General features: G+C 28.4%; 1 protein-coding gene across 3 annotated transcripts in view; it reads right to left on the minus strand.

The window, feature by feature from the left end:
• LOC106682092 (uncharacterized) overlaps positions 1–13,740 on the minus strand; it is a 58,140-nt gene that overhangs the window by 15,014 nt on the left and 29,386 nt on the right. For all 3 annotated transcript variants that reach the window (XM_067051889.1, XM_014422753.2, XM_067051890.1), the window contains 3 exons: positions 11,971–12,126; positions 6,683–6,820; positions 807–968 (listed from right to left, as the gene is read on the minus strand). In XM_067051889.1, coding sequence (XP_066907990.1) covers positions 807–968; positions 6,683–6,820; positions 11,971–12,126 — 456 coding nt within the window. The remainder of the gene's footprint in view (positions 1–806; positions 969–6,682; positions 6,821–11,970; positions 12,127–13,740) is intronic.

Raw genomic sequence — 13,740 nt, forward strand, 5'->3', positions numbered from 1 at the left:
AAAAAACGACAGGACTTTTTGAATGACCTGGTATATTGTTGGATCCTAGTCTATAAAGGTTTATTTGAGCTATTCCCACAGGAAGAAACAATTTTGGATTTGAGTTTAATAAAATTAAAAATACTTGCAATGGTTTGAAAAAATTATGTATACTCAACTAACCAACAAAATTCAATATTCATTCCCCTCAAAACAAGATACTGTATTTATAAAAATTATGTTTTTGTTAATTTTCAAAATACGTATTTTGGAAAGATAAATAAGATAAAGATAGATACATACTTTCAGATCTTTATTTAAAGAGAACTTTTCTTAAAATTATCAAAAACCTTGAAACCGAATTTCTAGAAGGATTCCTAGAAGAGCAATATGGCATAAAACTTGAAACAACAAGAAAGTTAGGATGCCTGGATTGAATATAGACAGAAAATTATGGGTTGATTGTTTAAACACTTTTTTTCTATAGAAAGAATTAATTTCAACAAAAAAAAAACAAGCAAACAAACAGTACTAGGTAAAGTTAGATACAACAAAAATATTTTTCTACTTGAAAAATTATAATAGAGCTTGGGACATGCTCTGGACATCACACTGTCAAATATTATATTTGCTGGTATATTTCACATTATTACATGTTACATCTTAAATTATCTTTACTGGAGTGCTAAATAAACAAAACATTAAATAATCACATCATTGATTAGAAAGGCAACAATTATTTCATTAAATATTCAAATACGATTGACAAATGGAAGTAGTAAATCATTCAAATCAAATTGAAATATAATACTGAACTTATTTAATACCTTTAGTTGATAATCCTGTTGTAATTTACTGTACTGTTCCCTCAAGTCTCTTAAGGGTGTTGCCATGTTGGTAATGCTTGGGTGACCATCAGTTTGCAAAATTGGTTGTGATAATTGGGTCCCTCTTGCTTCATTATTTGTTGAATAAGAACTTATCCCAACCTTGAAGTAAAAATTAAATTAAGTAAGTAATAAATATTATAAAATGAAGGATTTAAACTAAGAATTTTAAATCACTAATTGTCGTGGTAGAAAATTATGATGTTTTTCAAGGATGTCAAGATATGTCATTGCATTTAAGTGTACTACTCAGAATTTTAATAAGATAATTTATTTACATAAAATTTAGTGGCATAGGAACTATCTGTATTGAATTGATATCCATAATAATGTTTCAAGTAACAAAACTAAAAATATTTAACTTGAAATATGGAGCTCCACTATGCTTGCATAACTTTGGCCAATTTGTAATTTCATAAAGCATCCTATTAAACACTCGCTAAAATATTTGTTTTCATCACGCTTTCCTTAAGGATAGAAAATTAAAGGGGTAGTGTTTGTGTGTGATGAAAAAAAATAAAAACACACACTAGGTGGTTTTATCTGATTCTATATTTATAAATGTCATTTTTTGGAGCACCATTAATAAAATATGAATGGATAATACAATTTATTAATTTGTATATTAGTTGTAAATTAGTTATTGGAGTGAACTAGTTCTGCAATAATTTAAATGATTGAACATTTTGATGCTGACTATGCAAAGTATCAAAGTAGAAGTTCTTCTTACTCAAAAGACCAATCAGTGTCTGACTATATCTTTTCAATATCATGGACTATTTTTCAAACTGATAGTTTAAAAGTTTTGAGGAGAAATAAAATTCCTTCAAGAAATTTATTTCAATTCAGGGTCCAAATTATATGATGGTAAAATTAAAAAACTCGAATGTATTGTCGAGAAGCCTTTAGCATATCTTAGCATATCATACCTTCTCTTCGTATAAGTTATCCACGGTCAACTATATCAATCTCTCATAATTTTAGATGTTATGAGTTATAAATAGATAATGGATTTTCGTGCGATTGCATCTTTTGTTTCCTGGCTCTGAATTCTGTCAAACCTTGACAGAAATTGGAATGATGGAAAAGACATTCAAATAACACTAATTTTATATAGCACAAAATTCCACGATTTTGATTTTTGTTAAATGCTTTTACTAAATTCCATTTAATGCTTGTACTAAATTTCTCAAATTATTTACATCAATATTTGTTTATTTCAATTTCATTTTATTATTTTTGTATTATTCATCATCATAGTCAAATTTATTCATTATCATAGTCGAAACAACAAAAGAATAAGTAAACACAAGAGATGAATATTGTTGTAATAGTATTAACAAGCGGCTTCAGGTAACTATGAAAAATTTTCTCTAAAATAAAATTGTTATTGTTAAGTTGGATTCCATTTATGCCTTTAGTCTATATTCTTCTGTCTGACATTTTTAGGAGTAATTTTAAATTTGAAAAAGTGAATATACATATATATTTTCAATCAAACTTATTAAAGCTTCTCTACATTGACTTATTACTAGTTAGGTTTTTTGCAAATGCTATATTCATGTATAAATATACAATGAAAAACTAAACAGAAGAACATGCTATGAGAAATATTAACGGAAATCAAACAGGGAAGTCTGCTAGAAAGAATATTTAGAAATACTTCTTTTTACACAGTGCCATGTACATTTTTCTTAAATTTAAAACTGAGGTAGTTTTGAGGAGTTTAAAATTGAATTGCACACTTCAGGATTTGGGTTTTAATAGACATTTTGAGTTTGTATTGCAGGATTATGCACATTTTGTTTTTTTTACTGCATGTTTTATAGTTTATTAACCGTACAAAAATCCAGTCTCTAGTTATAAACAATAAACAAAATAAGCCAATGAAAACCTGTCAAATAAGGGCTATACACCCCCAAGGAGTGGTGAACCTTATACTATCATCTTTTTCAAATATTTTAATATCAGAATCCATTGAAATTGGTTCATTATTACTAATGGGTTAATTTGCAACTTTGTCAAAGAAGATTCATTTTTATTAATTAATTTAATTTTCAGATCAAGTGCTGTTGTTTATTTAGTCTCTTAGAAAAATTAACAAATCAGTAAAGATAGAAAAAGTAATCCTTTTCATACAGATTGTGCTGGTATGTCCAGTTGTAGTTCTATAAATATTACTAAGAACTAGTCATTCTCCATTCTCTGACAGACTCAGTGGACTTAAGATATAATATAATCCAATATTATATCTAATATACATAAAAAAAGTATGCTTACATCTTACATTATCTTTAAATCATGGGTTATTAACAGAGTTGGACAGAAATTAATTGTGATTACAATTACTTTCCAATTACAGTAGTTTAGAACTAGGAAATAAAATTACAATTTTATTAATTACTTACTGAGCCACGATAATAGTAAAGAAATGATCTGAAATTACAATTACTAGTTGAACCAAAGTAATCAATATTACATTTTGCACAGCAATTAGTAATTGCAATTTAAGATAGTTAAATCGAGCAATAGGAGACAGTCCTATATCACTTTTGAAATATTTGCTTAAAACGGGAAGAGGAGACCTTAAGATAGTTAAATCGCGCAATATTAAAAAAATGCCTGAAATTGAAAAATGGTGTGAAACCCTCCACTCCCATCCTCCATGGTAGCCTTACTTATCTGATTTATTAAACAGGCAATTGTAGTGAGCAGGTTGATTGATGTACAACATGTCACAATCTCACAAGAGGAGATCATAACACAAAAAAAGGCAATCCGGACCCGCCTCGCTAAGACCCCTAGGGAGCGATGGTCCTATATCACTTTTGAAATATTTGCTTAAAACGGGAAGAGAAGACATAGTTAAAAGATAGTTAAATCAAGCAATATTTAAAAAGCGTCTGAAATTGAAAAATGGTGTGAGTATTTAATATGTCCATATTTTCATTATATTAGTACAAATATTGTTTGCAGCAAACTGTAATAAATAAATAATATGTTTTGTTTATTTTTTCAGAGATTAATATATCTTTCGGACAGATCCTCCACTAATACATTTTAAAATTTCTTTGTAAACATTTTGGTCTTGTCAAAATAGTAAAATTTATGTTTTTAAGAAATCTCAGAGAATTCATCAGCCCAAAATAACATATGTTTTTTATAATTTTATTAAGTAGGAATTTAAGTGATGATGCAAATTGTTTCCAAAAGTAGACAGTTTCAAATACCTCAGCTCCACAATAACATTAATAATTGATCAACAGACTGAGATAGGCAAGAGCCTTCTCTCTGTCAAGAATACTGAAGTCCTGAAAAATCTATAAAAATCTGAAACTAAAGCTATATGATGCCATGATAAAGCCAGCTCTGATATACAGCTGGAAAATCTGGGCTCTAACAGATACTCTAGAAAGCAGAATAGAGTAATTTTTAACAGAAAGTTCTCTACAATATCATTATAAGAGCCTTAACGTTTATGATAAAATTCCTCATACATGTAAATCGCAGTAAAGTGTAACTCATGCTGATCTATCAACAGATTTAAAATCAATAAATCCTTTTTGTATTACTAAACAAATTGTAAATATTAATAATCCTACTGTTTGAAAATCCCAATGGTTAATTATTCAGAATATGTATAATATTTTTTAAACCTATTTAAAAAGAGACAAAAACCAATTTCATATAAATTATTTAAATAATCAGTAGAGCTTTTTTTTTTTAATAATAAATTTACTGTAACCAGACACGATTTTGTTAAATTTAGTTAATATATCAGTCTTCCGTGATGAATGTTTGTTATAAATTTAGTTAAAATTAAACATTTACGCAGATATAATTTTTTTTGTTTATGAGGTGAACATTCAGTATGCCATATCTTTTTAAATAATTTTATAATTTTAATGATTTGTTCGGAATTCATTCCTACAATCATATAAGAGCTAATATTGTGAATTATTTTTTTCTACTAGATAAATTCAGGATTTCAATAGCCAAGAGCTATCTCAAGACAAAATCGCTACTATGATAAACTTCTGGGAATTCATTGGGAAAACAAAACAAAAAAAAAAAAAGACCAAATTCAGTGTATAATTGTTAATATTGCTCCAATTTAGGTGTTTGTTTTTATATTTTTAGATAATTCTATCATATATAATCTACATAAAAAAGGAGTGTTTGTATATAACCTCACTATGCTTAAATATTAGAATGATATTAAACAATGCACCCTGACTGAGCTATTAAAAAAGTGTGGTAAAAAAATTTTTGGGAGTGAAACAAAGTTGAAATATGCTTAGCACCTCACTCCTTATTCCAAATTTTCTAAAAAATTGAGAAACAATTTTTTTTCCACAAAATGTTAGCCTTTTATGAGCATATGATTTCTTTAAAAAATCAAAAAAATAAAAGCAATTTCAACATAACTCAATTAATCTACATGAAACTTAGGAATGGTTACAGGCTTTTCTTAATTTGAAACAACTTTTTCGTTCTTGTAAGGGCATTAAGTCTAAATGGTGTTAATATTGGTCAAAAATGCAGACATTCAGCTTTCAAACTGTTGTAGTAAGGTAATAAGGATTTGGATAAAATGTAGGGGAGTTATGAACGATGATATAAATAATGGACAGGGGTAAGCAAAAAAAATCCTCCAAAGAAACCATGTTAAATTTTTTTTAATTCTTTGATGAGTGGTATAATTAAGGGTTCAGATGACTAAGAACCTTCCTAAGATGAAACCAAACATATAGAAAAACAGGATATAAATCGGTTAAGAACTTTTGGATATCTTAGATATGTAACAAACAAATATTACATGTTTATTTATATAGTATACAATTTATGAACAAAATTTTTGTAGTGATTATCTAAATATAATATTGATTTACAATAAATTTTACTCTATCATTTGTTTATTTTTAAATTTTTGTTATGTATCTCATAATGAATAAGTTACTTACCTCATTTATCATAGATTGAGTTTCCTAATATATCACTAAAAATCAACATATTTGCTTTCAATAAGCTTATGATGTTTCCTAAATAAAATCTTCCACATAAACATTTTGGTTCACTTGTGGATAATTTTCCTCTAGAGTGTTCAATAATCAAGATCATTTTATTTTAATTCCTTAATTTATATTTCTTATTTAGAGTGCTACCGATGGGTAGTTTATCTACATGCCTGTATCATATCGTTATGATCTTACTTCAAATTTACTTGTATTTTATGTACAGTTATAAATGTCTATAAATAAATAATAAAAAAAAAATATTTCTTACAAACCACTTTGTATGGTTGAATAACATATTTTCATATCAGAGTAAAGTAACTATTTAGTATTACTATTAGTAGTAGGAAATTGTCATTACATGAAAATTGAAGAAAAGATAGTTTTACTGTAATTTTTGAATAAGTATCATTTTCGGGCTGAACTGTACCATGACAATTTAACCAAAAATTGAATTTGAGTTTGAGATGCTGAACATTTACAAAGCAATTAAATTATTTTCAGTAATAATTGTATTTTATTTTGAAATCTCATCAAAATTAACCCAACAATCATTCAAGGAGATCTTGTTTTGAGATTTGAAGTGAAAGGAAGATGAAATTCATAAAATTGTCATTAACAAGCTCAAATTTCTAATTATTAAACCATCTTAATTTTTTTTTTTTAACTTATTAAATACATACTAAATTTTTACTCTTCAAAGAGAATAAATACACAAAGTTCTGTTGTAACTGAATCTGTAATTTTGCTATGGTTAAATGTTGTGTCAATCGAAAATTGGTTTGCTGTTCAGGTATTTACCCCTTTGCCGGCTATAGCTGGAGCTGTACAAGTTAAAAGCTTCTTTTGCATTTCTAATTGGCGCCTTTCCTCCTGTACAGAATTTAATTCAGCCTGCAGCACCTTCACTTCTTCTTCCATAGAGGTCACCATAGTTTCCTAGAAGATAAAATGGCTTAATAGGTTTCCATTAATTTATTTCTGTATGTACATCCTTAAAAACAATTTAAAACATATGAAACATGAATAAAATATGAACTTGAAGAAAGTTTAATTTTTATAATAATATAGATAATAATTTACATTTTTTCAGGAATCTTTGTAATTTTATTACTAAAATAGTATCATGTCCATTGAAGAAAAATTGTATGTATCATAGAAAAGTGTAATTAAGTTTTGCTTGTTAAATATGATGAGTTTTATTTATTTATTTTTTTAAATCCATTAATTTTTATAAAATGTTCCCAGCTTTATTTGGGTGAGTTTTGGCAATATCATCAATAATTACAAAAGTCATCTCTCCTCCCTTATTTTTCCACAAAATCCTTCCATATTCTTATAAAGATCCCAATACATCCTCTCTTTACAATGACATTAAAAATTCCTTATGCTCATCCATTCCTAACCAAGACTCCTTCAGATCCCATAATAAACATTCAAAAATGTACACATGTTTAAAAAATTCTATCTCTTTTAATCTCTGTTCCAATATTATATACTATATATCTTGTTCAACTTCTAAATATAATTATTCTCGTAATGCCAACACCTAAAATCTCCTTAAAAATTATATCAATCAACATAAATATTCTATGTATAACATCACTCAAATAAAATATAAACAAATTGAATGAAAAGAAAAATAACTTTATTCTTTGATATAAACATGAATATAACACAGAGAGTTACAAATATACAATTAGTTCTTTAAATATTAAAGTAACACAAAGAGTTACAATTAGTTTTTCCAACATTACATCAAATCGTAAAATGAATAATGATGCACATCCTTCATAATCTATGTTATCAAATTTTAAACAGAACCATAGAGAATTACACCAGCAACTTGTTCAAACCTAACCTAACTACACACTATAAACAATTCTGAACTGGTAGGTATTATTGGAGACATTCGGGAATCTCGGGATTTGAAGTGATTAGGAATGTTCCGATACCGCTGAAGTGTCAATCCTCCTTTGGATAAAATACTTTAACTAAAGTATCAATACTTGATTCACAATCATCCAAATTCTAATCAAGGATTAAAATATAAAATACCAATTCATGAAAAACTTAAAATGTTAAAATAAAAAATAATTAAATTTAAAAAAAATTACTATGGAAATAAACTTATCTTATACTCCTATGTCTTTTAATAGACGGATTGTTAGTGATGTCTATAAAAAATAATTAAACTTGGTATAGTAGTTGGGTGCCTTCCAAATCTGAATGAAACTCAAGAATCTTCTGATACACTTTCTATATTTTAACACATACAAATCCAAAAAGCTCTCCTATATAGTGATATTCAAAGTTATATGTGACTGAATATACTATTATTCAATACATTTAAAAAATATTCATTTTCTCATAATAAATAAAATGTGACTTACACCACTTTCATTCTAACCAGCTAATATAATGTGAATATAAATATCTTTTAAATTACTTTAGCGCCTAAAATTGAAATACAGCCTAAAATCCTCCACTCCCGCCCTCCATGGTAGCCTTACTTATCTGACTTTTCAAACACACAATGCTAGTGAGTAGGTTGGTCGATGTAGGACATGTCACAATCTCACAAGAGGAGATTATAACACAAAAAAAGGCAATCCGGACCCGCCTCGCTAAGACCCCTAGGGAGCGACAGTCCTATATCACTTTTGAAATATTAGCTTAAAACGGGAAGAGAAGACAGACTTAGTTAAAATATAGTTAAATCGAGCAATATTTAAAAAGCGCCTTAATCATAACACAAAAAATAGGCAATCCTTCCAACCGGACCCGCTCCACTAAGACCCCCAGGGAGCGGTCCTAAATGACTTTTGAAATACTTGCTTAAAATGGGAAGAGGAGACTTACAATCGGAAGTTAGAATTAGAATCACTAACGATTAAATGTTACTGCCACAATGTAAGACAATTGATTTTAATGTGTAATAATTGATTGAAATTTTTTTTTATTTCCACCACGAATCATTGAGAATTCCTAAAATGAACAAAAATAGAAAATAAGCAAAAATAGCAAAAACACATTATATTTGAAAGAAAGAAAATAAGGTCGCTGTGGGCTGAATATGGTTGAGGTATGTTCCAATACATAAAAGATTAAAGTTGATGTGGCATAGATTCAATGCCAACCAATGAGGATGCTGAATCCATGAAATAAATCTTAGTTCTTTTTACATATTTTTGGAGAGAATCTTAGTTCTTATTCTTTTTATCTATATTTGTTAACGCCATAATATATAATTGCCTTATAAATAATTTGTAAATAGTATTTGAGTTTTATTAGTGTTTAATTTAGTTACATTCATTTTTATTTATATTATTTTATTTGGATTTAGTTATTTGAAAAGAAAAATATGTAATTATATTTGTGTGTTATAATGGGTAATAGAGATAGTTGCTAAGAGTTGATTACCGTTGCTAAGAGATTGCCTAGTAACAGGCCGACGATCTTCGTTTTCTAAGTTCCAGCTAATTAATGGCCATGGTAGCATCTAAGCAGCCCTGTCTGCGTTTATAATTTAATAGTTTGGACATTTTTAGTGAGTTAACCCTCATTACAGTGCAGAACCAGGCCACTTCTGTGTTTCGACTTTAATATGAGTTCCGGCTAATTAGTGGCCATGATAGCATCTAAGAAGCCCTGTCTGCGTTGATTTTGCTATTATTTATTGACATTTTGAGTGAGTTAACAGACATTACAGTCCAAAACCAGACCTTATCTTCATTTCGACTTGAATATAAATTTTTGTTAATTAGTCGGTCTCGCCTAATACATTAATACATCTTTTGGATATTTGGTCTATAGATGAACGACTACACCAACTTTGGACCATTACAGTGGTGTATTGAGCTACAGAGCTGAGACCTACACATCTCGGCAGCACTCTTCCTCTGACCTATCTAAGTGGACCAACCTTACGTCGACTAGTATTTATTTTATATATTCATTTTTTTTTTTGTAAATAAGTTTCTTTTCGTTTTCATAATTTATCTAACTATTTTATTTTTTATCTGAGAGGCCTTTTTATTTTTACTTGTATTCATTGTTAGTCATCTTTTGTTTATTTTAGTTTTAGTTTTTAAAATGTTTAAATTGACCAAGTAAATGTTTTATCCGAATCAGCTAGTTGTTTGTTCACTTTAAAGCCTTCCAACAAAAAGACAGTTGATTTGAGGTGGCTTTAACATAATTTTTTAGGAATAAATTACAAATAAAAGTAGAATTAAATATAATTGTGCTAATTTATCAAGCTAAAACATGATATGTTAAGTAAGTTCTTTAGATGTCATTTTTAAATGGTGTATATGAAATCTGTTGTTTTAAATTCACTTATGAAGACTGGACATCGATAGCTGGCTAAGTATAAAAAACAACATAGATTTAGACCCAAAAAGCAAGTTAAATGCTATTGCAAACAATCTAAAATGTACATTTATATTAACACAATTACCTAAAATGACACAATCATAGTTACTTTAATTAAGTAATTTAAATTTATATACATGAGGAGAAAATGGTTGCGGGTGTAATCAGAAGAACATGAATAAGTAAAAACTTATTTATTAGTCCCAATGTTTCGGACATAATTTCTAGCCTTCATCAGGGCTAAGAAAAAAAATAAGATAACAACTAATGACTAAGGACATATAGAATGATTAGAAAATCAGAAAATAGCTAACATTATGGATAGCCAACAGAAAATATAGAATACAAAAGAAATATTAGAATACAAAAGTCGTAATTCTAACAGATTCTGGTTCCGTACACAATTCACTCAAAAACATACATTGACAACATATTTCATCTTACCTAATAAATAACATAATAGAAGAAGTTCATAGTTCATCAAATAACAAATTTAAGGTCCAATGGGTTCCAGGTCATGTGGGTTTGGCAATGTGCGAGCTGATAAGATAGCTAAACGGTGTTCCGGAAGAGTGAAAAATGCAAAACTGCCTTTACAGAAAATATGTAGATGGATGAAAAAAGACTTTATTAGTGAATGGCAGGATAGGTATGCCTGGGAGTCAAGTTCGAAAGGTAAAGTTCATTTCACTATCCAACCTAATGTCTCTCTACACCCATGGTTCTCTAACACTTGTGTTAAGTTAAACAGAAAAGAAATAGTCTTACTTACAAGATTAAAATTAACCATGGTCGTACAAATCGCGGCTTGACACTAATTAAAGTTGAAAAAATTATAAGTGTTTGACATGCAACTCCATCGAGGACCCATTACACATTATACTAAATTCCAGTAGATATGATGAATATCGGATTAAATATCCCCTCATCCAAAACAATAGCACTTTTCTCCATGGGCTGGGAGATCTAGATAGGGCTACCATTCAGTTGTGCAAATTTATGGCAGAATCCAAAGTAAATTTTTAAAATTAAATAAATAATAATAATTTACATCCTTATCTCCATTCTATTAGAATATAACAACAGGGGTAGTATAGGACTCTAACGGGAGTCTTGGGATGACGAAAGGAAAGAAAAAAAAACTTTATGGATACATAAATAGTGTTGGCAGATATGAATAATTTGAATATTATAAGAAGATAAAGGGTGTATGAGAAGAGTAATATTAGAAGTACAATCAGGAATAAAATAATATTTTTATATTCAACATGACTGTTAAATGTACATTCTGGTAGCAAATGCCTAAAAAAAATTGTCTCCTAAAAACTTTAAACATGTCAGTCAGTAAAGCTAGTTAATTATTGCATGTTTTTGGTTAAGTTTGAATAAAGGTAATATTAATATATTGTAATAGCGTTTATTTTCTATTTAGTTTGTTTTTTTCTAAAACCTAACATTAGCTGAAGCTGAGTATGTGTTCAGTTTAAGGTTATCAGCTTTCTTAAATATGGTAAATTTTTTTGTTCTTAGCCCTGATGAAGGCTAGAAATTCTGGCCGAAATGTTTGGACTAATAAATAAGTTTTTACTTATTTCTGTTCTTCACTGACTGCACCCCAACCATATATATTATCTAGGGTCAACAATCTTCTCATCATTTTAAATTTCTATAGTTCATTTATCTACTAACAATTTAAATTATCAATTTCTTACCATGTCTTTGGTAGCTCCTTCCTCACCAAATGGACCAAATTGTTTCAAAATATTACGCCTGCATACAATTTTATTGCCTAACTCCCTCCGACACTTCCCTGAGATAGGGCCTTGTTGATATGGAAGTTGTAGCTGAGGTTGTGGAAAAGCTCCTCCCTGTCAAAAATTTGAATTTATAAAAGAGTATTAACAGAGTTTTTGAGTATATATATATATTAATTTTTTCTTAACGTAATGTGATTATAAAAGATTGATCATCTAATTCTCAGTTAAAATAGGTACACTATTGATAAACTAGGGATTAAGAGAAAGTGTACCTATCTAGTGTTTAGTGATGATGTTTTGTTCCTTATTATTTATGTTTAACATGACTGTTGTACATTCTGGTAGCAAATGCCTAAAAAAAATGGCTGAAGTTGAATGTTACACTTTCTTAAACATTGTAAATAAAACATTTTTCTTTTGTATTAATGAATTGTATTTAAAACAATATGGAACAGCTTTTGAACATATGGTTCCTAAAAGCCTTTATTTTATTTATTAAAAAAATTTCAATTTGTATATTTTTAAAGAATTTTAGTCATTGGGGAATAGTGAATATTGGTTATATTCTCAATAAAATTCTAAATGTAAAACAATTTTTACTTAACTAAGGTATAGTCAAAAGGAAGGTAATTTATTTAGACTATCAGTTAGTAAGTATCAAACGATTTGTTGAGCAAGGAAGGTGATTGTCATGTTTAATTTGCTAAAATTATTCAATAAGATAACGTGAATGTTTTGAACAATTTAAGCTCAAAATATTGAATTAAAAGTATTTCATCATCTGAATGTCTGTATGTGTGACGTCTGTATCATATCCAGGCTCAGCCAATTATTAAACTCGATAATTCAGATTACTCATTACCTAGCTATCTAAATTATAAAAATATTTCTAATCTATGTATTGGATTACTAAATCAAGTATATGTATTGAAATCTGACTGCTAAATCAAGTTTCAATAATCATAGTAGTCAACTTCAATAACAACCAATCAATGGGTGTAAGTAGATAAATTAGAATATTCTGTCCCTTTTGAGAGATTAGGTTTTAGGATAGAATTATAGTAAATTTTTGTATTATTAAATTATGTTTTAATTGTTTATTCTTTTGAAAAATATTTAAAGATTAATCATTTGAAACAAATAACTACCCTTACAGATGTTAGTGAGACTGGAGTCTTTGATGTGAACTAACTTAATGAAACTGTTGGTTGACTAGTACTATAGCATGTTAGAGTAAAATAGGAGGATTTTGAACACATTCTTGTGAGTTTTCAAAGGACTTTTTAGGTTCTTGAAACTATCAGCTGATAATAAATACACCAAACTTTAAGATTTACTCAAAACATTAATTAGTCTGTATATCATACCACCTAAATGGAAGTCAGTAAATATGATAGGGAGCTACGCTAGTTACAGTTTCTCCAGGACGAAAGGTAAAAAATTAGGATGTTTAAAGTCAACCCCTCTCTTTAATATGTAAGTGCAAAGTATACTAAGAAAGGGAAAGAGAAAATTCCAAGTTATGGGAATAAAGAACTAGGCATTAACTGTCTGTTCAATCTTCAGATTGCTCATATTTAATAATGTCTTCACAATCAGATGGCGCAGAATAAATAATGAGGAAAGTTCTTTGGGAATATTCAATTTAGGGAAGTCGAGAAAAATACAATGTATACAAACCCTAAAATGACTTTAAGAGTTTTGGAAACTATTTAAATATAAAAG

This window comes from Halyomorpha halys, unplaced genomic scaffold (genome assembly GCF_000696795.3).
Source record: "Halyomorpha halys isolate HHAL.00 unplaced genomic scaffold, Hhal_1.1 Scaffold388.1, whole genome shotgun sequence".
NCBI lineage: Eukaryota > Metazoa > Arthropoda > Insecta > Hemiptera > Pentatomidae > Halyomorpha > Halyomorpha halys.